This window comes from Urocampus carinirostris, chromosome 12 (genome assembly GCF_059441175.1).
Source record: "Urocampus carinirostris isolate Australia breed hairy pipefish chromosome 12, RoL_Ucar_1.0, whole genome shotgun sequence".
Taxonomy (NCBI): domain Eukaryota; kingdom Metazoa; phylum Chordata; class Actinopteri; order Syngnathiformes; family Syngnathidae; genus Urocampus; species Urocampus carinirostris.
Genome location: NC_142360.1, coordinates 36,962,970 through 36,990,755, shown reverse-complemented (window position 1 = coordinate 36,990,755; position 27,786 = coordinate 36,962,970). Strand labels below are relative to the sequence as shown.

Genomic DNA, 27,786 nt, shown 5'->3' with positions numbered 1-27,786 from the left:
GGTTAAAGTCTTGGAATTCAAGAAATGCCAACCATTCCTTACTTTCTATTTTCTTTTTCGCTCGCAACTTTACTGTGCATATGACAATAAACACTTGGAATTGAGTTTAATTCACTCAACTCATCCAAGCAACATAAAGATCGTTCTAAAACAAGATACCGGGAAAATATAAAGCCGCATAACTCACCTAAGTTCTCACGTTCAATAATGATACGCAATCATGGTCTTCTTACAACCGTGAGTGTAGTAAATCCAGGAGAGCCAAATATTTACAAATACAGACTAATGAAACATGTTTCTTTATGGCGTACTTTAGCAAGCTTGCTATTCAGTCATCTTTTTCGGCCAATTGCAGGGTTTGTTTTGGCCCTCTAGCGTATCCGAGGCTCCGAATAACTTCAGCCAATAGCGATCGATGTAACGGATGATTGACACATCTTTTTCGGCCAATTGCAGGGTTTGTTTTGGCCCTCTAGCCAATCCGAGGCTCCGAATAACTTTAGCCAATAGCGATCGATTCAAATAATGATTAACACATTGGTTAGCCAATGAAACGCCGGTATATAAATTCCAGCATACACCGCGGACTACTCCACGTTCAGGGGAAAATAGAGTCGGCGGCTGTTGCGTAAGTTGCGAGACCTTGCAAATTTAATATTGATCCATACCAGCTCAGTAGCCTAGATGGTAAGGCGCCCGCTTTGAGACTGGGAGGTTCGGGTTCGCGCCCCGGCCGAGTCATTCCTAAGACTTAAAAAGTGGTCGGCGGCGCCCTCTCTTGGCTGCGGCTGCATCGGGTCAGATGCAATCGACATTTCGTTCTGTGTACATTGTTACACAGAATGACAATACAAGGAAATTATTATTATTATTATTATTATAAATAAGGCGCACTGTATTATAAGGCGCATGGTCAGCTTTTGAAAAAAATTAAGACTTTTAGGTGCGCCTTATAGTGCGGAAAATACGGTAATCTGTCTGGTTCTGCCGGGTTCAGGCTTATATTGTCACGGTTGCCGTGGCGCCCAATTAGCCCCGCCCGTGTGGCGCCGGCTGCAGCTTGTTAACGGATTGGCTTCCCCTCTATTTAACCCCTGTCCTGTCAATCCCCTTTTGTCAGTACGTCTGCGAACCTTAGCTAACTCTAGGCAAGCCTTTTTCGACCCTGACTCCCACCTGTTTTTTGCTCCTGTCTGTTCCCCGGTTTCGACCCGTTTTTGATCCTGACCACGTCTACTCTCCTGTCCCGGCTTTCGACCTTTTTTTTTCCTCGACCAAGTCTACTTTCCGTTCCTGGCTTACGACCACGTTTTTGCTCTCCAGTCCCAACTACTGACCCGTTTTTACGTTCCCAACACCGCCATCGCTCGCCACGGAAGATCCACTTCCGCGTTCAGAACGACCTGCTTCCAGTGTCCATCAATCCCCTGATCGTGGGCGCAACCCTTTCCCTTTCTAATAAAACTTGTGAGAAGCGCAACGCAAGTGGGTTCTGTCTCCGTTCTGGTCCTGACATATATACCCATGGGCGGAATCGGACAGGGGTTTTTTTTCAGGCCCGATCTTACCTCTAGCTAGACTTGACTTATTTTATGCCAGCCTAATAAAAATGACTCATTGTCTATGACCAAAGATGAAAAAAGGTCACCATGTTACAAAAAGTTCATATGGTATTTTCTTCTTGGAGTATTTATTTTTGAAAGGAAGAAATTACAATAATGCATGTCCGTATTCAGAGACTAAAATTGTACTGCAATAATCTTTTTTTTCTGAGAAAAGTCTATTATAGGAATAGTTTTCGTCACGGCCCTTCACATCATGTTTCACATTGAAATGAATTTTCTGCAGTTATTAGATGTTCTCACACAATGAACTCTAGCAGACTTTCTAGTGAGAAGCCTTGGTCATAAGTTGACGCCTGTTGACAACAACTTGTCCTTATAAAAATCTAGGCTAATGTGTATCAGATGGCAGCTGAACGTCATTGTTTCCGTGTTTAATGACACGTAATTATGAGTGTTTTAGAAAGCACCTATTATATTTTGTACCATTAAAAAAAATCATTTGTGACTTTTCATCAGAGCAATGTGTTATGTTGAAGGACTTCAAGAAATATTGGCATTCCTCCAATGGGGAGAAATCAACTTCCTCCATACCTGCTGGCTAGGAAAGGCTAGCTTCCACTCTGCTAAATATAGATCAGAAAGCAATGCTAAGTGGATCACAACAACTCAGTTTAACACGATAAGCTTGTTTGTGACAAACTAATGCTACCATGTCATATAGTTTGTGCTATTTGAAGTGGCTCACAGCAGTGGCGGTTCTACACTGAATTAGAGCACCTCCAAGACTTTATCAACTTCCGCTTTGAAAATCTCACTGCTTGAGCTGACGTGACTGGCAGAGTGAGAAAAATGCGCAACAGTTGGCCTGTATTTTTAAAGTTATGAATAATTTGCGTTATTTGGAAGACAGGAGCCACCAACTATTTTTTTTGTATGAAGTAGTAATACAGGGCAGCACGGCGGCGCAGTGGTTAGCGCGTGTGCAGCACAGTTCTAAGGTCTTGGGAACCTCCTGTGTGGGTTCAAATCCAGCTACCGGACTTAGTGTGCGGAGTTTGTATGTTCTCCCCGTGCTTGCGTGGGTTTCCTCCGGGCACTCCTGTTTCCTCCCACATTCCAAAGACATGCATTTCAGGTGGATTGGTCGGTCCAAATTGTCCCTAGGTGTAAATGAGCGAGCAAGTTGTCTGTCCCTGTGTGCCCTGCAATTGGCTGGCAACCAGTTCAGGGTGTCCCCTGCCCACTGCCCGATGATTGCTGGGATGGGCTCCAGCACCACCGCGACCCTACTGAGGATAAAGCGGTGCAGCTAATGAGAGATGAGATGAGTAGTAATACAGAGACCCCCCACGCCCCCCAGTCAAAGGTGAAGTGTCCCCCACGCCGTCCCTCTCCTACGCTTTTCCTCGCCTCAGTCTCTTCGCACACCTTCGCAGCAAGCAGGGGCGTCAAAGCTGGAACGAAGGGGGTAATTGATATGTTGTAAGACAATACAAAACCGCTTTGCGGCGCACATTTATTATAATTGCTTTTTTTTTTATTTTGGGGGGAAAATCTCCTGCCACCTCCCATGTGTCATGGCTAAGATGCCGCCCTGGGTGGCTGCCCGCCGCCAGTGGCTAACAGCATGTCGCTAATAATAAAAATACTTGTATTGTCGTTCTTTGTAACAATGTACACAGAACGAAATGTCGATACACCTGACCCGTACAGTTAAACTGTAGCGAGCCGATGCAGCCGCAGCCAAACAGGGCGCAGCCATTTTAGTCATTAGGTGAGCAAACCCCCCATTCCACCCCTTAATGCTGAGCGCCAAGCAGGGAGGCAATGAGTACCAATGTTGTAAGTCTTAGGTATGACTCGGCCGAGGCTCGAACCAGCGACCTCCCAGTCTCAAAGCGGGCTAATGCTAGCTGTTGCTGATAAAATTGGCCTTACAAGTTGCAGGGTAAGAAATTTTCAGTGTTGTGTATAAAACCAGTTAAAATAAAAATCATCACTGATTTTTTGTATTCTTCTTAGTGGATTAGTGCATCCTGATTGTATTGTGCTACACACACACACTTTTCAGTAACAAAGGACGAGTACAGCAACATGACTGAAGTGCACGTGACACAACAGAGTTCCAGCAGTTGTTGATATCTTGTGTGTGTGTAGCTGTAGTGCAAGGTTCAGCCATACACATCGTTTGACTATTCTTTCCCCAACTAACACATACATTATAAAAACGTTTGAATAATTCTTTGTAATGATGCAGTGCACTTTAGTTTTCACTGAAAGAAAAAAAAAATCAAAGGATTCTGAGTTTTTGCTAGCCAAAGTCCGGCTAGCGTTTACATGCTAATGCTACAGAGCTCATTTACTATAGTTAGGCTGTTCTTATTCATTAACACCAACAATGTTTGTGACATTGAGTCAGTTTGTCCCTGAAGTCAATTTGCTGGTGCCGTGAGACATTGATCCTTCTGTTTTCGTGGTTAACCAGAAACACCTGGGAAAGTGAAAATCTAGTGTCACATCTTCATTAGAGGGGTCAATTTGCCTCGAGATTGCGTCAACTGTAACAAAATAACAACTATAGATCTACAAATGATAGCACATCGTTGAATGGACGGTTTAATCGTCATTGTACAAATTAAAACTAATTTGGAGGGCTTCTTCTGTCAGTGAAGAAAGCAATTTAGAGGGTGTCTGGCTAGCTGCTTGCTAGTATCGGGTGTACTTGAAAAGAGCCAAGTCTCTCGAATGTAGCGGTTTCCCACAAGTTGTAGCTCCAAGTCATTTATTTCATGGATTTGGCATTGGGGACATGACAGGGTAGCCTGTGAGGGTTGTTAGCTTAGCGATAGCAGTAGGCCAGACCTGCAGACTCGGTATTGCCTTTTCCTTGACGTCAAGTGTCGCTTCACCGAACTGATAAAAATCCACGGAGAACAAGCTTGTGACCTGCATTTCTTCGCGCTCCTCTGACTTTCCTCAAAGTCCAATTAGTGTATTTCTTTTCAACATATAACGAGCCGCAAATATCCGGAGACTGCGCATGCCTATCCAGGCTGTGTGACCGACAACATACAGCAGCCTATCACAGTCGTGCATGAAGTTGGTCACCCCACCTAATACACGTACACATACAACCTTCCCCTTGTGATATCTGTGCGCTCTCTGAACAAAATGAACAATATGGTTGTATCAATGACAAAGAAAATTCAATCTCAAATCCGCGAAGGAGTGAACCAGCAATAACCGAAGAGCAAAGTAGCGAGGTGTCTGTATTTTAACTTGACAAATAGGCATGTGTGACTCCTTCGTGCGTTAGTCTGCACAGACTACCGGACCACCATAATCAATACATTTCTACTCCCAATTTCTTGTCTCTATTAACTCTCCTGTCAATTAAAGCTAGAAAAAATGAAATCGTGGTGTAAATAAACTTAAGAAGAGGAGCGCATGATTATGTCGTGAGGGCAGCTACAAACTACCGTAAATTCCGTACTATAGAGCGCACCTGATTATAAGCCGCACCCACCACATTTTAAGAGGAAATCCGATTTTGTACACACACAAGCCGCACCTGTATATAAGCCGCATGCGCCCACTTTTAAACATGTAACACAAACACAAAATTAACCCAAACCCGACTTCAAGTCCCGCGATTGAAACTAAATGTCCTTCATTAAAGTCCAAAGATCACAGCCGGCAAAATGAACGGAAAATGATACCGGTACTTAAGGTTTGATGCAGACCTGCAGAGTCCGGGTCCCGTTGAAAGTAATCCAAGGAAAAAAGTGTATATTTCCAAAGGTAAGGGTGGGAAAAATATATAAGATGAACACATTTACTCACACAACTCCTTTTTCTTTTACCAACTTTTTACCCCCCCTTCTTTCCTTGTCTGTCCCTCACCTTTAGCGGTCCCCACTTAAACTCGGCACCCCGCGTTTGTTCCGCCCTTCCTTTTTCATTCACCCGTGCAAAACATTTCAGAATAAGTGTCTAAAATAAATACAAATAAGTAAATTACAAAAATATACAATAGTAAATACATATTATACATGGGTTACACATATTTACAAAGAAAGACGGTACACCGAGAGAGTTTTTTTTAGTAATAATAATATAGCTTTCATCCCAAACTGTGCCTGTGACAGGGCAGTTAATGGTCAAGTCAAGTCATTTTTATTTGTATAGCCCTTAATCACAATAAGTCTCTAAGGGCTTCACAGATTAGTATACTATGTTACACAGACTATTTTTCAGTCGACAAGAAGAGTAGGTTATTATTCATAAGCAATGGAGTAGAAGTGAGTTTTAAGTTTAGATTTAAACATTTCCACTGAGGTTGCGGATCGGATCTCAGGGGGAAGAGCATTCCACAGCACCGGTGCCCGAATGGAGAACGCTCTCGAACCAGCAGAACACTTCTTTGCTCTCGGGATCACCAGAAGACCGGCACTCTCAGATCGTAGGCTTCGGACCGGGACATAGGGGCAGATCAGATCTGAAAGATAAGAGGGAGCAAGTCCATGTATGATTTTGTACAATACTAAGAGAACTTTGAAGTCACATCTTTGGCTAACTGGGAGCCAGTGCAAGTTAGCCAAAATCGGTGTTATGTGATCGGACTTTTTTGTCCTAGTTAAAAGCCTCGCTGCGGCGTTTTGTACTAGCTGAAGAGACTTGATTAGCAACACTCGAGCGCCGCTGGCGGCCGTTAGAAATATTACATAAATTGGCCGCATCACTGAATAAGCCGCAGGGTTGAAAAAAGTAGCGGCTTATAGTCCGGAATTTATGGTATTTGTTTTAACATGCCCCTTCACTCAGTACTGTACAATGATCTTGCTTGTGTTATTTCCAATCTAGATCTCTCAACAGTTTTACTTCTTCTGTATCCCTTTTTTGTCTGACTGGATTTTTCAAATTCGAATTTTTGTGGTCTTATGAGAATGAAATAAATGATATGCTTAAAATTAGCACGTAGCGTGCATGCCAGTTGTTTATCATTACCATGTCTTCCAGATTATAAATCGTTTTTTGTCTCGGTTTGGCCGGGGTGCAACTTGTACTCTGGTGAGACTTATCCGTTAAATTATTAACACGTTATTACCAGGTGTATAACTTAACATTCTATTTTCACACTACACTGCAAGAGGGCGCTCTAGGCTTTAGTTAATCATTTCAACATCGCCGTTGTGCCGAAAAATGTCCTCCCGCGTCACATGTCACTAGCGCAAACGTCAAGTGAATATTTTCAAATTACTCAAAAGCGATTTTTATACAAGGTGCAAATGCTCTTTGTTTAACTGTACTAATCCATTCCCCGAAAATGAAATATGAAGTTGTTGTAAGTAACATTTGCGCGAGTGACTGATGCCGCGTTGTTGTTGTTGTTGTTGCTGTTGTTGTATTTTTTTTTTTTTTTTTTGCAGGGGCCGCATTTTCTTATTTTTATTATAAATTTATAATTATTATAAATTTATTTATTGCCTTTCAAGGTGACATGTACTCAAGTGCGACTTGTATGTTTTTTTTCCTTCTTAATCATGCATTTCTAGGCTGATGCGATTTATGACCCGGAGCAATTCGTATTACAAAAAATCCGATGTTTTACCCTTTTTGGCAAATCAGTGCAGAAAAAGTATTTGTTTTGGCCTAGCATTACACATTTTCAGCATCGTCCCCTATCTGTGTGTCCAAGTTCTCACCATTATTGATTATAAAGCACATGTCATTTATCAGGAATGAATCCGTGTTTTTCTTCCAGGAAGCAGTGCCAGTCTCAGAACAACACCGCCCCTCCAGAGAGCCCACCTAAGGAGTTAACGGCCAGTTCACCATCTCAAGTAAGATCCCTGATCCCCTTTACACACACCCCATCCAAGGCATAAGGGGCCTACAGTGATTAAAATCAATTACTTGTATTATATAACTGCAATTGAAGCCTTTGGAAGTGTATTGTTCTATTGGCTTTAGCTCACAAAACACTTTGCCTCACTTTTCAGTTTATTGGCAGTTGAGTTGCATCTTATAAAATACTTGTCAGAATATCCATTCGTGGATCATTTTGGTATTTTTATGTATATTTTTCTTATTTTACTAGACCGGCACAGTTCGGAGGTCATGAGATCGAACATCCTGTGTGGAGTTTGCATGTTCTCCCCGTGCTTGCGTGGGTTTCCTCCCACATTCCAAAAACCTGCATGTCAGGTTAATTGGCCGGTCCAAATTGTCTTTAGGTGTGAATGAGCGAGCAAATTGTCTGTCCCTGTGTTTTTTTGCGACTGGATGGCAACCAGTTCAGGGTGTCCCCGGCCCACTGCCCGAAGACAGCTGGGATGGGCTCCAGCACCCCGCGGCCCTACTGAGGATAAGCGGTGCAGATAATGGATGGATGGATGGTTTAAACATCAAGTAAAACAAATACAATTTGAAAAATTCCAACGTAATAAGTTAGAAAATTTGTTTGTACCCGTTTACCTTTTGGGAGGGCATGAGTGCCCACAAATAAGTCTATTGAAAGCACCTTGATGAGAACAGATTTCTATTTTCAATTTAGGCTACGTATTTAAAATTCTAAACATTAAAGATGACGTATTTTTAAATATTTTGTGCAGTTGTGCCTCTGCTCAAAAAGTTCTATTTTCGAGTCAACAAAAAAATAGTTTTAAGTGGTGAAAAAAAATCAGCCAGAAACCATCTCAGCATCGATAGAGGTTCCTTTGGGCTAGTTGTCTGTGTAGCCCAATAATTCCTCTTTAATAAACAGACTAGTAAAAATATTTGATATAGGCCATGAGCATCTAAACTTTGGATTGACATATTTTTCGACCTATAGCAGGCGCGATCCACAGCCTGCATTTGCCTACATGGGCCTGCATTGCTAAAAAAGATGATGCCTCCTTTATCTCTAAATAACAAGTGACCAATTCTAATGATGATTTACACATTGGTTAGCCAATACAATTGTGAATAAATCGATATGAAGATGTCCCTATTGTATTCAAATTCAGCCCCGAAATAAGCGTGCATAACACCAATAGTCATTTATTTTTTACTCACCATTATAACATACAAGTATGCACAATCATTGACTTCTGGAGAGAGCAGTCAAACATTTACAACTCTCTGAAAATATCTAAAGAATTGACAAAAGTAAAATACACAGATGTACAGTATTTGGTGATGCAAACTGGTCGTCTCCAAATGGCCACTTTTGGAAACGGCCAGACCTACCATTAGAAAAATGGGTAAAATACTGTACAACGATTGGTTTTTCAGATTGTGATCAAATTTGACCTGGGACCAGGTAAGGCTTCAAGCAATTATTTCACCTGTTTGTAGGTGATATTTATATGAATGTTAAGGGGTTTGGTAATGGAGAAATTGAAACCTTTAAAAAGTGCTTGAATTTGGCCATGAAAAGGGTGTACAAACCATATATCTTATTACGAATAGTTCATGTTGAACACATTTTATGTTTTGAGGAAATACAAAACTCAATTCCAATGAAGTTGGGAAAGTGTGTTAATTGCAAATAAAAATTGATCCAAGTAAATTGCAAATTCTTTTCAACCCATATTTAAATGAATGCACAGCAAAGACAACATATTTATTGTCTTCACTCATAAACTTTATTGTTTTGGGAGAAAATCATCAACTCTGTAATTTGATGACAGCAACACGTGCCAAAATAGTTGGGACAGGTGTCAATAACTACTCAGAAAGTGGATGAATGGAAATCAACCAACTATTTGCAGGTGAACAGATGAATTAGCAACAGGTGAGAGTTGTTACTGGGTATAAAAAAGGGAGACCCGAACAAGCTAAGTCATTCACATGCAAGGATGGGGCGAGGTTCACCTCTTTGTGAACAACTGCGTGAGCAAATTGTTGAACAGTTTAAAAACAACATTCCTCAAAGTACAATTGCAAGGAATTTAGGGATATCATCATCTACAGTCCATAATATTGTGAAAAGGTTCAGGGAATCTGGAGAAATCACTGTGCGTAAACGGCATGGCCGTAAACCATTATTGAATGCCCGTGACCTCCGAGCCCTCAAGCGGTACTGCATTAAGAACCGACATCAATGTGTAAAGGACATCACCACATGGGCTCAGGAACACTTTGGAAAACCACTGTCAGTCAATACAGTTCGACGCTATATCCGTAAGTGTGGGTTAAAACTTTATGTTGCAAAGCGTAAGCCATTCATCAACAACATCCAGAAACGCCGCAGGGTTCTCTGGGCCCGAGCCCATCTAAAATGGACTGATACAAAGTGGAAAAGTGTTCTGTGGTCTGATGAGTCAGTTTTCCAAATTGTGTTTGGAAATTGTGGACGTCGTGTCCTCCGGTCCAAAGAAGAACAGAACCACCCAGACTGTTATGCACGCAAAGTGCAAAAGCCAGCATCTGTGATGGTATGGGGGTGCATGAGTGGCCAAGGAATGGGTAACCTGCACATCTGTGAAGGCACCATTAATGCAGAAAAGTACATTCAGGTTTTGGAACAAAGTATGTTGCCATCCAAACAGAATCTTTACCATAGGCGCCCTTGCTTCTTCCAGCAGGATAATGCCAAGCCACACACTGCACGTCTCACGACAGCGTGGCTTCGTAGTAAGAGGGTGCGGGTGCTTGACTGGCCTGCCTGCAGTCCTGACCTGTCTCCCATTGAAAATGTGTGGCGCATTATAAAGCGCAGAATAAGACAAAGGAGACCCCGGACTGTTGAACAGCTGAAGCTGTACATAAAGCAAGAATGGGAAAGGATTCCACTATCAACGATTCAACAACTAGTCTCCTCACTTCCTAAACGTTTATTGAGTGTTATTAAAAGGAAAGGTGATGTAACACAATGGTGAAGAAGCCCCTTTCCCAACTACTTTGGCACTTGTTGCAATTATAAAATTCTAAGTTTATCATTATTTGCTTATGGAAATAAAGTTTATGAGTTTGAACATGGATAATCTTGTCTTTGTGGTGTATTCATTTAAATATGGGTTAGAAAAGGTTTGCAAGTCATTCTATTCTAATTTTACTGACATTTTAAACTTTTTCCCAACTTCAATGGAATTGACTTTTGTAGTTCAAAAGCAGCAGACTTTTCACTATAGGTCACTATTTGTTTTTTTTCTGTCAGAAACGTCCTGTCCCAGACTTCATTGACCCCCTGGCGAATAAGAAACCGAGGATATCGCACCTCGCCAGCAAAGCTGCACCAAGTCCTGTCAATGGCAAACTGAGCTCATCCAACGGCAAAGGAGAAGCAGGCGGCGGCCACTTGTCAGATGGCGCCCTGACTTCTAGTTCCCAGCCGCTCCCCATGCTGGACATCCCCCGATCCTTCGAAGCTCTCTCCGATGTCAGTAACGATTCGAGCCACAATGGCAAAGACTGCGACAACCAGGAAACCACGGCAGAAAGACTCACCCAAGCACCTCCACCTCCTACCGCACCACCCGCTCTGCCCGTCAGGGCGTCCCCGACGCCGCTTCCACAGGACGGGAGTCCTTCGACTGCCTCTAGCAGCAGCAAAAAGCCTAAGAAGAAATCCAAGAAACACAAAGACAAGGAGAAGAAAGACAAGGGGAAAGTCAAAATCCAAGAGGAGAAGAAGAGTCCACAAGCAGTGCCTGAGCCTGATAGAACCTGTGAGATGAGCCCAGAAAACCTCAAAAGCAGCAGTATTCCACTCAAACACACAAGTGAGTACCTCATTTTTAAAACGACAAGCCTTCATGACGGAAGATTGGATTCGGCTGCTTGAAGTGGTGGGCAGTCGGGAGCTGCTATACCCAATTTGGATGCCAATTGGCGCTAAAGCAGACCACCCAAAAGCAGCCGTTTATTGATTTTTGTATTTATTGTGGGTCCCTTGACACGAAACTTAAAGTACAGCTCTGAATATTTTCACGGATATCGGTTGAGCCATTTCGGCGCCTGTCAGACATTTACACAAAAATTGGGATTTATAAAGTACTTTTGATGATAGATAGATGTCTCATACCCTATTTATTCGTGTATAACACACATTTTTATCATACCTAAAATTAATTCAATTTTTTTACGGTAGTGTTTGACTTTATTTGTGCAATGATTGATCAGTCGAAAAATATTGCTAACCCCATTTGCACATTGGATGCAACGGAACCAGGTTGAGGCAGTGAAAACGCAAAATCCTAACCGCTAGAACACCAGTAATATAAATGATACACGAAAAATGTTTTTCTCCCATTTATGTCCAAACAATCAAATTAGCTTGAACAGCAGATGGTTCAGCTAACCTATTTATATATACCATTATTGCAATACCTTTATTTTAAATGGCTCGGATTTCATTCCGAGCCAGTAAATATGACTAGAATGAAACGGATCATAAAGATTTTTGGTTAAAACATATAAAATACCTCAACAGAGTACGCACACGAATATTCCCAGTATTAAAAAAAAGAAATCAATTTTATGGGTTTTTTTTGTTCAGGTAAAATGTTGTGTATGACTTAAGGCTCAATTGTACAAACAATTATTTCAAGGTATTAGCAAGCTCCAAGTGCCTTCTCGTATCCATTTTACTGTCAAGCTATAAATAAATAGAAAATATTAATTTAATGATATTTTAAGAGGGGTATTGCTGTATTTCTTTTATCTGGGATTTATTTAGAGCAATGGTTCCCAAATTTTTGCAGGTTTGCGCCCCCCTTGGCTCACCAGTGTATTACGAGCGCCCCAAACCCCAAAGCATTGGTTATTTCTTTGTGCCTTTGCGAACTTTTTGCATACGGCGTGAAGGGCGCAAATGCTGCTTTGATGGAGGTTTGTTTACCTCTCAGTCCACTTGTAGATGCACCTTCTTCGTCTTATAATCCTTTTTACGTGCCGTGATAATTCCGCAAAGGGCGTTTACTTCTGTTCCATGTCCACTTCGTCAAAACCAAAATAGGTCCAAACAAGTGATGTACCGCCCTTCTTCGGTGCAAGCTTCGTTTCCTTTTTGTTTGTTGACCCTGGGACTATGTTTACGGTACCGCCCACTTTGGAAACCACTGATTTAGAGGATACGATTTGTTTGCAAAGTATATGATATTGATGTTTCGTAACCGCATCAGTTGACCTTTGAGTTTTGCTCACGCGTAACTGATATTTTTGTGAAATTAAAGGACTTATTAAAGCATATCATTGATTAAAATACCCAAAAATATTAAAATTTTATTGGCAAATTTTACAATCGCAAGATTCTTTTAAGCTTTGTCATAAACTGCTTTAAAGGTTTCCCATATAGGCTGTTGTGCCCATTGGCACCTGGTAGCACCCAAAAAACTCAGAGATAGCCCACGGACTGTTTCTAAAAATAGCCCACCAGTGATGGGTCATTGTGATTTTCTCGGAAATGTGATTTGTAATTGGCATGAGAAAACTTTTATTACTGGTTTCAAAGACATGATGATTTTTCCCAATTTTCTTTTTTAAATTATATTTGCAGTTAAGGAAGCTGAGTGATATAATCTTATATGTAAAATCACTAAGTGCCGCCTCATACAAGGCAGATGTTTTTGAGTGACTTTTTTAAACCCTACTTCTATTAATTTCAAAATGGTAATGACATAATAGTAAGATAGTAACAACACAGTAAAAACATGATTACGTTTTTAATAAAAGGCACATCAAAATGAGCCTTTCTCACTAATCGGTAACTAGAACATTACCTCTAAGCTTCAAAATGTTAGTGATCCCTGCTCGATAATGCTAGATAGTGTGCCTGTACGCCAACCGATGAGTCCATATGGTTTTGGACGATGACATTTGGGAAAGCGAGGCAGCGAGTCTTAGTTGGGTGTTACATTTCACAATATGCCAGGTGCCGTTATCTCTTGATTCAAACCTGACACCATTTTGCAATAGGGATATCATATTAAAGTGTCATTTTCGAATGTTTTCCTACTTTTTCTTTACAAATAAGTGTATTTCTGCAGCGGGTATATCCCGATGTGCCGATGCAAACATCAGCTTTGTCTTAACATTAAAAACGTACTCGGTTAGAAAGAAGGAAAGCGTTTCCTGTTTTATTAGTCAACACTGAGTGACTCACCTTCGGAAGTGTGTGACTCATTGATTAAACAGAGACCTCTGCTGGAAATTGTACATCCTCATTCAGTTGAGTTGAACTGCCAATTTATGAATTATGAATCATGACGGCTTTAAATGACGTTCAAAAACATTAGGAATGCTCTAAAGTTTTTCTTTTTGCTAAATCTGATAATGGCCATGAATTATTTTCGTAGTCATATTTGATCCAGTTATTTTTGCTTTACCTAATCAGTGAGGCGCTGTTTCCCATATCAAGTTGTGTCTTTGTCAGAATTGCATGTCAGAATAAAGATAATTTGGGATTAGTTGGTTCAAAAACAGTAAGAGTTCAAACACAAGCAAATTTAGACAGTATTTTATATAAGATGACAGATGAAACTCACTACTTCAAGCAGATACATTGGTGCCTGTCTTCAAGGTTCGTACGGGTGCTTGAAATCCTTAAATGCTTGAATTTTGATGTTGTGTTTTCAAGGCTTAAAAAGTGATAACATTTTGGGTGAAGTGCTTGTAAATGTTTAAAAGTGCCATGTTTCTCAACAAGTCTGCTTAAAAATGACGCCGACACTTCTCTCAGGTGGCTTCGCAATGCGATTGCATTTCAGCTTCCTTCGTGATTAATTGCATGGGGCGTTTGTTTGAATGGCATTGTCCTATGAAGCGTCGGTGCACCCAAGAGGAAAGGTGCATGCCACACCTAAACAAGGCACCTTGAAATATGTATTTGTGCAGGGATTATCATTTATGGACATGTAATCTGGGCCATGCAAAAAAATTTTGGTAGCGTTTCCCAATTGCAAATTGAAATGGGAAGAACTTCCTGAACCTGAAAATGTTTTTTTTTTTGTTTTTTTAAAGTTTTGTCTCAAAAACAAATATATTCAGGATCTACTCCAGATGAGGTCATGGGTTCAAATCCAGACACCAGCCTTTCTGTGTGGAGTTTGCATGTTCTCCCTGAGTCTGCTTGGGTTTCCTCCAGGCTCTGTTTCCTCCCACATTCCAATAACATGCATGGCAGGTTAATTGGCCGGTCCAAATTGTCCCTAGGTATGAGTGAGCGTCTCATTGGTTGTCTGTGTGCCCTGCTATTGGCTGTCCACTGCTTGGAGATGGCCAAGATGGGCTCCTACGACCCTGCTTAAGATAAGCATTAGAAAGATATGTAAATCGCAGATATATTTGTGGCTCGGCAAATTATATGATTTACCCCAGATTCTTTTCTTTTATTGGTACTGGAGAAATTGTAAAATGGACGTTAAAAGTGCTTGAATTTGGTCATGAAACCTTTATCTTGCGAAATGAGAGTTGGCTGAAGAATAAACTATTGTCACGTTTTTAAAAAGAAGACCAAAAAGATAGTAAAATTACCTATACTCTCACAAGTAAAAGACACTCTTGTCATGTGGTCGACAGCCATTTCATTTGCTTACGTTTTACAAGACCGGTTATAAAACCAGACTCTTGATTATATGCCACAGTAGGCTTACCGTAAATTCCGGACTATAGAGCGCTCCTGATTATAAGCCGGACCCACCACATTTTAAGAGGAAAACCGATTTTGTACTTACACAAGCCGCACCTGTATATAAGCCGGATGCGCCCACATTAAAACATGTAACACAATCACAAAATTTGCCCAAACCCGGCTTTGAGTCCCGCGATTGTAACTGAATATAAAGTATACAGTCCAAAAACTACAGCCGGCAAAATGAACAGAATATGATACCGGTACTTAAAGTTTAATGCAGACCTGCAGAGTACAAGTACCCATTGAAACTAATCCAAGAAAAAAAGTCTATATTTCCAAAGGTAAGGGTGGGATAAATATATATCCACTATTGTCCGCCGCGACAACAGGTCTCACTCACTTTTACCCCACTTCCCGTCAGCCCGCGTTTGCTCCGCCCCTCTTTTTTAATTCGCAAAACATATCAGAATAAGTGTCTCAAATAAATACATCACGAAAATATACAGGTACAAATACATATTATACATCGGTTACACATATTTACAAAGACGGTACACCGAGAGAGTTTTCAAAGCTTTAATTATAATATTATAACTTTCATCCCAAACCGTGCCTGTGAAGGGTAGCAAAACGCTACTAGCAACAAGCTCGCATTACAGAAAACTGGTCCGTTAAAAAAACATCGTACTTGTAGAAACCACGGTAAACCGTCCTCATCTTCCTCCTTATAACTGACGTCATCAAAGTTGTCTTCCCCAGTATGGGACAGAGACTTTGACATATAGACGTCGTCTCACGCTCCCTTATTCCAAAACACGCTAGCAGCACGCTCGCAAAGTGAAGTTTACGTGCAGTAGCTCTGTTTCCTTCTTTATCGGACTGCTCGTTTGCTTTAAGCTTGAAAGCTACGTCAGGTGCCTTTCTTTTTGCAATTTGCATGATTAGGATATGTCTACGCCAATTTAATTTGTGCACAAGCTAAGAAGTTGCAGTCTTCCTCTGCGCATATATTCCACCGGTCTAAATCTTACCTTTTGTACACGAGCGCCGCTGGCGGCTGTTGGAAAAATGACATAAACTGACCGCATCACTGAATAAGCCGCAGGGTTGAAGGTTTGGGAAAAAAGTAGCGGCTTATAGTCCGGAATTTACGGTAATATGTTGACATTCCTGCTATTGTGTTTCAGCTCTAAATGGGATGTGCAACAGTACCAGTATTTCACCGTCACCAGATGTGACCGACTACTTATTGTAAGTACTACAATCGCTGTTTTTGATGCATTTATTGTGGAACCTCTAAAATAGTCCTAAAATGTTGCGAAAAATCAAGTACAGTAGACTCCGAGATAAGACATTCATCTGTTCTGAGCTGGGAATCACAAGGGTTAATTGTAGTATGGCGGGGAATCAAAACATTTGGTAATTACCCAATACATTCCAAATCCCTGGTACCTAGGGAAAAAAATATTAAATTAGCATTATACATTTTAAACATCGGTAACAAAGAAGTATATAGTCAGTCAGATATGTGCATATGACTAATTACAGTTTACGGTTGGTGTGACTGGTAGCACTTGAGCTGCTACAGTGAAGTTAGTGGGTGGATGCAGAGGGAGGAGGAGGAGACAGTGGATTTGATTTAAAACTGATCTTAAATCTTCCTCTAGCAAAGATTGCCATGCGCTTTTAAGATTTTGGGCTTTAATTGCCTCCTTTTTTTTTTTTGAACAATCGTCTGGATCAACGATTGGTTACGGCTATACTCCCTATCAATGGTAACGATGCCTCTCCCTTCTTCATAACTCTTGCTAATCGCAAGTTTTGTTTCCATGGTTATCATGTTCATCACTGCAAATCTTGTAACCTATAGCTAAATAAATGAAAGTTTACTCCTTGAGATTCAAAACTGAACAAAACGAAACAGAGGGAGCATTATGGGAGAGAGTTCAGACAATAGCATATCTACAGCACCATTATGCGTGACCCAAACCAATAACATACCAGCATCTCAAATGAGCTCGACCAATAGCAGGCAGGTATCTTGGACACATAACTTGCTTTTCTTTCTGTTTTCCCAGGAAGTACACAATGATCACGTCTCCAGAGCAGCGTCAGAGGTACAAAAACGACTTCAATTCAGAGTATAGCGAGTACCGCGGTCTGCACGCTCACATCGAAAGCATCACAAGGCATTTTTCCGAGCTGGATAACGAGCTCAAGAAGTTGCAACAAGGCACCGAAAAGTACAAGGTAACATTTTGGGGGGAGCTTTGAATATATTTACACCATGCCAAGATTCAAAACAAGTGGTCTCATGTGTTCTCTCCCTTGCAGACAATCCATAATCAGATACTCCAAGAGTATCATAACATTAAAAAGGTAGGTGTTACTCGTTCATCTAAATAAGTGATTTCATAATCATGAATACTCTATTACACTGGTTCTCAACTGGTCTGACTTCAGGACCTACCCTTCCACCCTAATGACAAGCTGCGACACAAATCAAGAAAAAAAATCCACTTCCCAAATGTATCCAATGAAAGGATTGTGTGGTTTAAAGTGGAGCTAATGGAACTAAATGACCAGCAAAACCAAAACAACAGTGTATACTCTCATATAAGCTCACATCGCATATGAGTGACCCCTAATGGCTAGGGTAGGCTCCCTTAATCACTAGGGTCGTCGGAGCACCATTTTCTGTCAAGTGTCTTGTGCAAGTACAGCCTGGCGGCGCCTATCCCTCTGTTTCCACCCGGTCTCCAACCAGGGACATTTCACGTGTGAGGCGAATGTGTAAACCACTAAACTACAGACTGCTTTAAAAAAAAGGCCAAATATCATAAATTATAAATTAAGCATTTTCCTAAACATCGAAATGTATTCATGTAACTAATAAACATTAATATACTGGTAAAAAGCTAGTGAATATATAACATTTTTAAACCAATCACTGGAGCAGTGCTTGAAAAATGCTTAAAATTGTTTGCATCGCCATGTATCTGGGCAGTCTGACTCATTCGTATACAAGTCCTCAGTGGGGTAAATAAATGATTAATTGCAAAAAAAAAAAACTTTACAATTATATATTAACCCATTTAGACACAGATCCTCTGAAAAACAAGCAACATCCATCCATCCATTATCTGCACCGCTTATCCTCAGTCGGGTCGCGGGGGTGCTGGAGCTCATCCCAGCTATCTTCGAGCAGTGGGCCGGGAGATCCTGAATTGGTTGCCAGCCATTCGCAGGGCACACAGAGACAGACAATTCACTCTCTCATTCACACCTAAGGACAATTTGGACCGGTCAATTAACCATGCTTTTGGAATGTGGGAGGAAACCGGAGTGCCCGGAGGAAACCCATGCAAGCACGGGGAGAACATGCAAACTACACACAGGAGATTCGATCTCTTGACCTCAGAACTGTACCGCACACGTGCTAACCGCTGCTCCGCCATGCTGCCCAAACAAGCAACATATTTAATTGAAATAAGTAAAACAAAAAGCAAAAGATCTGCAGTCCCTACGATTGAAAGACTGAACACACTCTGCTTCGGAGCAATCAATGCCATCAAAATGAGCCCAGATTTCAGCTTTTTATACTTAAAATACTTTTTTTGTCTTTTGTATTAAGTGTCTGAAACTCATGCAAAAAAATTAGCGGACACCAGGGCAGACAACTCTGAAAAGTGGCCTGCCCAGCCATAAAGTTGCCTGCCCCATTTTTCAAAACTTGAAACACAATAAGACGACTCATCAGAAAAAAAAACATTGTTGCAAAGTATTAAGGATTGATAATCAGAATATATAACAGACCAACAGTTAAAAACTAAGTTTATTATAAATCGACTGAAAACATTCATTGCATGTACATGACATGGCTGTTTTCCATCTGCCATCAGTATGTACCTGCAATTACTCATCTTCATTCATGCAATGTTTGCGTTGTGTCGTCTGCTACAAGCCACGTAAACTCCTTTTTCCACGATGTTTTTAATGTACGTTTACGTTTTGTAGCGTCATCAATTTTGTTAGCTTCTTTCGAATCTTTCTTCTGGGGCTGAGGTTCTGGCTTGATTCCTAACCACTTCTCCATTTTTCTCGTGTTCTCTGACAGTCTACTTTGTAAAATTATATTCAAATGCACGACCTTATAACGCTCGACAAAGTCCGGAAACACGAAGTTATTCGATGCGGTCTTCTGATTGGCTGCAAATTTGCAAACGGACCCTTATTCCGAAATTTCCAAACCAAACGAAGATTTTAAAATCGGAATAAAGCAAACAGTTGATTTGAAATAAAAATAAAAACGAAAGATTTTTTTTTTCTTTCTTGAAAAAGTTGTCGGCTACCCGGGCGGAGACGTTGTTTAAGTTGTACGCCCGACGTAAAAGATGCACGCCTTGGGCTTCCGGGCAGACCTTATTTCAAACACTGGTATTAACCTCAATTATTACCCAACACCTATAGAGCCCTTTCTGTGTCCGTAAACAAGTGTGACATAGCAAATCTGGCAGGCATTGTTGAGGCAGAATTCATGTCAATTTATAGCAGCTCATTAACACAAAAAGATAGGATCAGATCAAAATAGCTTCAAGTATTTGCAAGCAGCAAGATGGTGTCTTTTAGTCATCAAAGTCATCGTAGAGTGGGGTGAGGGACAAACAGAGTTGCTGGATACAACCGGAATGTTTGATGTTTGATCTTACATTACACATAGTCCAGTGTTTTTTCCGAATCGCTCAGTCCACAATTGAATGGATTTGGAAGTACAGTCCATAAACATGCCCGATTAAAGTCACCGTCAACAATAAAGCTCTGTTGGGGTGTGCAAGCTGCTGTTTATTGATAGCAGCGGGCAGGAGATTTAGCACTATGCTAACGTTAGCATCCGGTGAAACGGTTAGCGGTGTAAAGTAAACAGCAAACACCAAGACTACAGTTAACTCTCCCGGTACATAGAAGGGTACATATAGAGTATTTAAATAGTGCTACGGAAAATACACACTGTCATAAAAATAGGGTAATATGCAAATGTGGGGGTGGGGTTTAATGTGATCTTTTACTCCCCCGGGTGGAGTTAAAAACCTCGTGGCATGAGGAAGAAATTATCTCCTCAGTCTCTGTGGAACAAGACTGTGACAGCAGTCTGTCGCTGAAGCTGCTCTTCCGTTTGGAGATAATGCTGTGTAGTGGATGTGATGAATTGTCCATGATTGACCGCAGCTTGTTCAGTGCCCGTCTCTCAGCTACAGTTGTCAGGCTATATTTGGCCATAAAGAAGGTGTACAAACCCTATATAATACATACAGGTAATCATGAACCCAATTGAAGTAGGTTGAAGCGTTTTATAGTGTCATAAAATTACTCAAACTGCATCTCAAGGTGCCTTGTCCATCTATACTTATTTTTAATTGTCCTCTTTGTTTCCCTCGCAGATTAATCCTCACTATAGCCAAGAGAAGAACCGCTGTGAATACTTGCACAACAAACTCGCGCATATCAAAAAACTCATCAGCGAGTACGATCAACAGCAATTTTGAAAGTCCAAGTACCGATCCGTACGAGAAAAAAGGAAAGAAGAACTGGATGATTTTTTTGTTCTCGTTTTGGGACAAGGATACTCTCATTTAAGCCAAAGGCTCACGTGAAGACTCCAACAAGGACGTGGAACCGTTGTCCTCTCTTTTCTTTTTTTCGTGGGAGACGTCGTCGCCTGGCCCGAGGAGGCTGCGTGTTTTTGTTTATTTTTCTTCTTCTCAGCTCTAGGCGAGATGCGAAAGATTCAGGGAATTTCGGAAAAGAAACCCTTCTTTTCGAGGAGATGTCTGTCCTGCTTTTGAGACTGGGAAGTGCAGGTCAAATGTTTAAGTTAGGAAAAAAACGTTGGAAAAAGTCTTCCCCGCCTTATATATATGGAGATGTATTTATTTTCACAGAGTGACGCGGGAACACCAGCGCTTTTTCAAGGCTTTTTTTTTTTCCCCGTCGCTTGAAAATTCAGCCAGTATTTTATTCAGAAGCTGCCTTTCGCCCTTCATCCTTCCCCCCTCTCTTGTAAAGCGACGGAATCGCACGCGAGCTTTACGGAAGTCTTAAGCCCAACCGCTCCCTTTACCCACGAGCCAGTCCGGATTCTCATCACACGTGTGTTATGACAGATTTCCGCACGACTGTTAACATGAAGCCATCCACCTCTGCAGCGGACGTATGCCCCCCCCCCCCCACCGCTCTACCACTTTTTGCCTTTTCCCTCAAAAAATTTGATGTCAGTAGAGCCAATCGGTCCAGAGTTGACCGGATGCCTGCTTTTTTGGGTGATGGTTTTACTCTATCACATCCGCCCCATAGGAAAAACATCCCCTGCTTTATGTGACTATGACAAATCTGCACTTTTTCTCCTTCCTCTTGCAACAATGTTATCAGTGAAGGTGTTCTATTTTTATTTCATTTTTTCGAGAGCGCATGCTTTCCGATCGAACAATCTTCGCATCAAAATCCGATGCGGTCAATTGAACTCTGCCGGTATTTTTGTTTTCTCGCTTCAGTGCTTTTTTTTTTCCATCATGTGAGAATTCCCAGCGACGTTTGTTTGCAACCTGTCCCGGTCTCTGAGGGACATCCATTGTGAGGGAATATTCGACCGCACAGGGAGTGATTGTGCCAAAAACGGACCCTGTTGTCTCACTGATGTGCAGGGAAAAGGAGAGGGGATGGGAGAGGAGACCCGGGCGGCGGATGAGTCTGGAATTTTCAGCGCTTAAAACCCAAAGCAAGCTTTTTGAAAACCATAAGGGACTGGGACTGAAATGAAAATCTTTTGTTTCAATAAAAATTTGTTCAAATCCTGATTGGTCAAGCTCCTAGCTTTATTATTGCCGCGTTATATTGTTTTGCTCTTTTGGGGCTTTTGTGATTGACACATGGCAGGTTGTGATTTTTCTTTTTTCAGGAAATTGAAGACGATCCACACATGAACAAATCTGACTAGGTGAAACTTAGTGACAAAATCCTCGTATCCTCATTATCTGTCTGAAATGGGTGAGTCGTTTCGATTTAGTTTGAAATGTGTTGGTTAGCTTCTTAGTTCTTATCCAATTTGAGCCACAAAATGGTGCCAGTGATCTTTATGGCGGAAAGATTAACAGTGAGGATAATAAGTATTTGAAAACCTTGCTATTTCTCCTACTTAGAAATCATGGAGGGGTCTGAAATTTTCTTCGTAGGTGCATGTCCACTGTGAGGGAGATAAACTAAAAAGAAAAATTCAGAAATCACAATGCGTGGGAAGGCAATGCAAAGATGGGTAGTGGCTGGGTCTTCCAAATCAACAACAACCCGAAGTGTACAGCCAGGAAAACCAAGGAGTAAGTAGCATATCAAGGTTCTAGCATGGCCCAGCCAGTCTCCAGACCTGAGACCAATCGAATCTTTACAGGGAGCTCAAACTCCATGTTTGTCAGCGACAGCCTGGAAACCTGACTGATCTAGAAAAAATCTGTATGGAGGAATGGGCCAAGATCCCTCCTGCAGTGTGTGCAAACCCGGTGAAAGACTACCGGAAATGTTTGACCTACGTTATAGCAAACAAAGGCTAATGTACCAAATATTAACATTCGTTTTCTCGGGTGTTCAAATACTTATTTGCAGCTATATGACACAAGTACATTGTTAAAAAAATCATGCATTGTGATTTCTGGATTTTTCTTTTTAGTTTATCTCTCTCACAGTGGACATGCACCTACAATGAAAATTTCAGACCCCTCCCCTCCATGATTTATAAGTGGAAGAAATAGCAGGGTGTTCAAATATATTCTTCACTGTATTTCTAACCTGTTCTGGTTTACACTTTGAATAACTTGTTACTGCCGCACAGAGGGGAAAAAACACGTTTCCACACACAACTGTTATACGATATTACATAATTTTCTGGTTTTTGTAAGACTCCGATAGTAGATTAAGTTTTGTATTAGGTGATAATCATCCCTTTTGCACAGAAATCATGCAACTTTACAGAACTCCTACATTAAAACGTGGAAAGTTTCATAGTTTTACATATAGATTAGAAGGTTTATTGTCTTTCAAGGATTTATGTACACAAACGTTGGTGCATCTTATATATTTGTACAAGTCCAGTCTTACTATCTCTAACCTTGTTGTCCAAGGTGAGTTTTCTCCATAGTTTTCCAAATTGTAAGTAATATTAGTAGTATCCAGTGGTCACTAATCTTTTTGTTAGTGATTAGCGCAAATGGCTACCAGTTTGACATGCATTTCTAACTTGTTCTCACTAGTAATTATCAGGATTAGGTTTAGGATAGGCACTGTCAACTACTGATACACCCACCTTGTAGAAGGGCATAGAGGTATTTACTTCAATTATAAATTATAGGCTAATTCAAGAACAAAAATTGGGGGGATTGGTCATGTATTTTACGGCTGCAACAACTAACAGATGAAATCGATTATTTAAAGCGTTTGCGACTAAATTGATTGTTGAGTCGTTGTATCATGCGATTTATGAGCCACTAATTACGTTAAATCAATGCAATTACGAGTGCACACAATTTCGTGGCGCTGAAAGTTATAGTACCACTTTAGTCCGGCAGAGAGCGCCAATTTAAAAAAAAAAAAAAAGATCTTTTTAATGTATTTTTTGAACGTTACAAATTTGGAATGAAATATTCAACTTTCTAGTGTTTGACTGTTTCATCATGAAACAGTTACAAATGTTTAAGGGGACAGAATTACAGAGAAAAACTGAAAATACTGTAAATGAAAAGGAAAATTAATGAGAATTATAATAATGACACGTTTACACAGGGGGCAGTCTTAAGTATATTATATATCATTTTTATATTCGGAACGTTTATTATATTTAAAGATTCAACCCCCAAAAAAGCAGTTTGTTGACGAACTTTTGAAAAGTAAGTTTGTTTTTGATACTACTTTGCAGGTTAAAAAAATTGCTACCCATAAAATGGAAATATATGATCTGGGATGAAGAGTATCTTACATATTTGCAAGTGTATAGCATATATTTGTATGTATTTTAGTTTATTGTCAAGTCAATTGACAAACACTTGGATTGTTGGAGAGGGATGAGCGCCACCAGGCTGTACTCGCCCAAGATACTCCACAGGGAGTGGTGCCCCTATGACCCAACTGGTTAAGGGAACCAATCAACTATTATATCATAGAATATTGTTGTTTTGTGCACTATTTGACAATATTTGAAAAAAAAGGAAGGAAATAATCATGTGTTTAAAAAATCCGATTCATCCCAATTAAATAATCGAACGATTCATCAATTAGGAAAAGAATCGTTAGTTGCAGCCCTAATTAGTATTTAGACACTGATCACGATAATGATGAGTCAGAAAGTTTCTAGAAAGTCACAATGACCCCTCAGTCTGCGGGCTCGCTGATGTCTGCAGGCCCCACACTGGTGGCCCCCTGTACACAGCAATCCAAGTTGAGCTGCAATGAGTTCCATGGATGCTCTGGAAAACTTTTGGATTTAATTCATCTTTAATGGCTCAATATGTGAAACACACATTGAAATTTTCTGTGTTTTTTTGAAAGTGCAAAGAAATATCCCACATTTTTGTTCTAAGTAGTCTATGTTGAATAGTGTATTCCAGAATAACAGCCGTGTTCACGAAAAGGCGAATGATCCAGCAGAAATAACAGCCAGTAACAGGGTTAGGTAGGGTTACTTTAACTGGATTACTTTCAATTACTTTTGGATTACTCCAATAGCAAATATGCTAATAAAAGACAAAAGAAACTAAATATGAATAAAATGATGACTCACAACACGTGGTAAGCTTTCTCTCCTGGCTTTGATCTCCGGCAAAACGAACATCAAATGCGACAGAAACAAAATGAAAATAAATCCAAACAGCTTGCCAACATCTTTTTTTGCCGTTCCATGTATTCCAAGCCTGCACAAAATTAAGTAATTGCATTCATATTTAGTTTCTTTTGTCTTTTATTAGCATATTTGGTATTGGAGTAATTGAAAGTAATCCAGTTAAAGTAACCCTACCCAACCCTGGCCAGTAATACGGTAACACATTTAACAATGCCTGACATGTTTGTGTTTCTTATCTAGGATTTGTTCATAGAGAAGTTGCTCGTGAATTGAGAAAAAAATTACACTACATATGTAGGTATTAGGGCAGCACGGCGGCGCAGTGGTTAGCGCTTGTGCGGCACAGTTAATGTCTCGGGATCCTGTTGTGGGTTCAAATCCTGTGCGGAGTTTGTATGTTCTCCCCGTGCTTGCGTGGGTTTCCTCCGGGCACTCCGGTTTCCTCCCACATTCCAAAGACATGCATTTCAGGTGAATTGGCCGGTCCAAATTGTCCCTAGGTGTGAATGAGCTGTCTGTCCCTGTGTGCCCTGCGACTGGCTGGCAACCAGTTCAGGGTGTCCCCTGACCACTGCCCGGAGATAGCTGGGATGGGCTCCAGCCCCACCCGCGACCCTAATGAGGATAAGCGGTACGGCTAATGAGATGTAAGTATAAACAGTGTTTCTTATTGTGATGTTACCCAATTTGACCGCAAGGGGGCAGCACACTCCTTTCTATCAAGTCATTTTTTTCTGCCCTCTTCCAACAAATATTACAGCAATTTTACAAATTATCGAAAGATTTAAGGATTTAAGACCGAAGCTTATAGTAGACTTATCGCCTCAGTGACTTAAGACACTTCTATCATGTCGATTTATTATGATGCCGACTGGGTGGAAACATCTGTCCGAGACCCTGGACATGCATGTCTTAAAGGCATCTAGATCCAATGTCTCCAGATGTAATCTGACACCGTCTCAGAATTCCACATGGTCGCTGTTGCCCCACTTGGCCAGGCCTGGTGTGTTGTTATGCTGCAACTGGCTCAAATCCCGAAAGTTGGCCTCATGGCTGAGGGAGGAGGAGGGATGCGGTCAGCGGGTTCGTGGTGGCATTCCGTTGCATGGCTCTCCCCTTTCAGCATACAGCCGCTCTATAGTATGTGCTGACAAGTTTTTGCTCTTATGGAAGCCACTGGAACGCGTCCCCCTCCCTATCTCTTTGTAGGCACGTGTTCTGGTTTGGATTTAACTCGTTGTGTCAGTAGACCCCCGGCACACGACAGTAATCCCTTCAAAAGTGGGGATTGCAAGGTGAAATATCTAGAAACCTATGGTAACTCGCTAATGCGTTCCAAATTCCTGTGGTACAGGTAGAAACAATTACCGTATTTTCCGCACTATAAGGCGCACCGGGTTTTAAATTTCTTTAATTGACTGATTTAGGGGCGAAATTTCATTCGGACACGCAACAAAATAAATCTGGCATGAATCATGTCAACATTCATAGGTACCCAATTCATCTTTTGATTATACAAATGAACACTCTGGGGATTCAAAACTGTATTAAACACCTGGAGAGTCTGGTCACTTCCTGTAGGTGACAAAAATGTCTGTCAGTGAGCACTGTCGAGCATGTAAGTTTGTAGATATTTGAGGTTCCTGCTCGTTTTGGGAGAGTTTGTGGTTGGGAACGGCTAGGGGACATGTATTTGTAGTAAGTTAGTACCGTACAGCTGATTTTGTTTCCATGGTTATCATGTTGTTGCTTCTCCCTTTAGCATCTCTGTAAGTGTTGGGACCAGTGTTCCCTCTAAGCTGCGCACGTGCGCAATTGCCCATTGATCGCACATTCTCAGCGCACAAGAAAATCTAGCCAGCGCACAAAAATGAGGGCTCAAAATTACTCATTAAGAAGCCACTTAAGTCAAAGTTACAGTGCATGAAGGTAAAAATACACGGGTTCCCCTGACGTTGTGTCCTAAATAAGGAATTTTGAAGTCGAGTTGAAGGAGAACGAAGTTGAGTAAAGTTAGTAGAGAACCAGCTTCTTTGGCTCGACTCACTAAAAGGAACCGGCTCTTTCGGGTCCTAAACGGCTCTTCAGGTTGTTTTTGCTTCTTTCATCCCAACACGACCAAATATTATGTAAAATTATGCACAAAATGACGGGGGGAATAGAACAAAAAAGAAAAAAATACCAAAATGAAAAAGTAGTGAAAAGCTGAGAAAAAAAGAACCAAAAGGAAGAGAAAAAAAGAAGGAATATTTTAGAAAGAAGCCAGAAAAAAGAAAAAGAAACTTAGGAAAAAAGTCAATAGAGAACAAAAAGAAAAAAGTAACAGCTCGGAAAAAATAAACAAAATGAGACTTTTTTTTTTAAAGGAATTTTTAAAAAGTAGAAAAAACACAGAAAAAGAAGAAAAATTTTGTGTTGCATTCAAATAATTCCCAATTCTATCAAGTGAATCTTGTTGCCAACATTGTACTTCAACTCAAAAATGTGATTAAGTACAGCTCTGTATCTTACAACCGACTCAATAAGCCCCCAAAAATGTTAATGTTATGCGACAAAATCTATCAGGAAATAAAAAGAAATGGATATCTTGTGAAAGAATGATAAGAACAAACGACGTTTGTAGGTCGTACAACCTTTGCAATAGTGCATGAGTCAATTCATTCAAAAGAAAAATAAATAACTTTGCATCGCTGGAAACTCGGCAAAATGTAACTTGATGTCAAGTTTTGGACATGTTTGATAATGATTTAGTTGCCACACTTGGGATTATGGTTGCTCACTGT

General features: G+C 40.8%; 1 protein-coding gene across 1 annotated transcript in view; it reads left to right on the top strand.

Moving 5' to 3' along the window:
* The window catches only part of ell (elongation factor RNA polymerase II), a 65,318-nt gene extending 43,341 nt beyond the window's left edge, over nucleotides 1-21,977 (top strand). The window contains exons 7-12 of the mRNA XM_088349119.1: nucleotides 7,330-7,408; nucleotides 10,711-11,275; nucleotides 16,314-16,377; nucleotides 17,205-17,376; nucleotides 17,461-17,505; nucleotides 20,565-21,977. Coding sequence (XP_088205245.1) covers nucleotides 7,330-7,408; nucleotides 10,711-11,275; nucleotides 16,314-16,377; nucleotides 17,205-17,376; nucleotides 17,461-17,505; nucleotides 20,565-20,669 — 1,030 coding nt within the window. The 3' untranslated portion in view covers nucleotides 20,670-21,977. The remainder of the gene's footprint in view (nucleotides 1-7,329; nucleotides 7,409-10,710; nucleotides 11,276-16,313; nucleotides 16,378-17,204; nucleotides 17,377-17,460; nucleotides 17,506-20,564) is intronic.
* The last annotated feature ends 5,809 nt before the right edge of the window (nucleotides 21,978-27,786 follow it).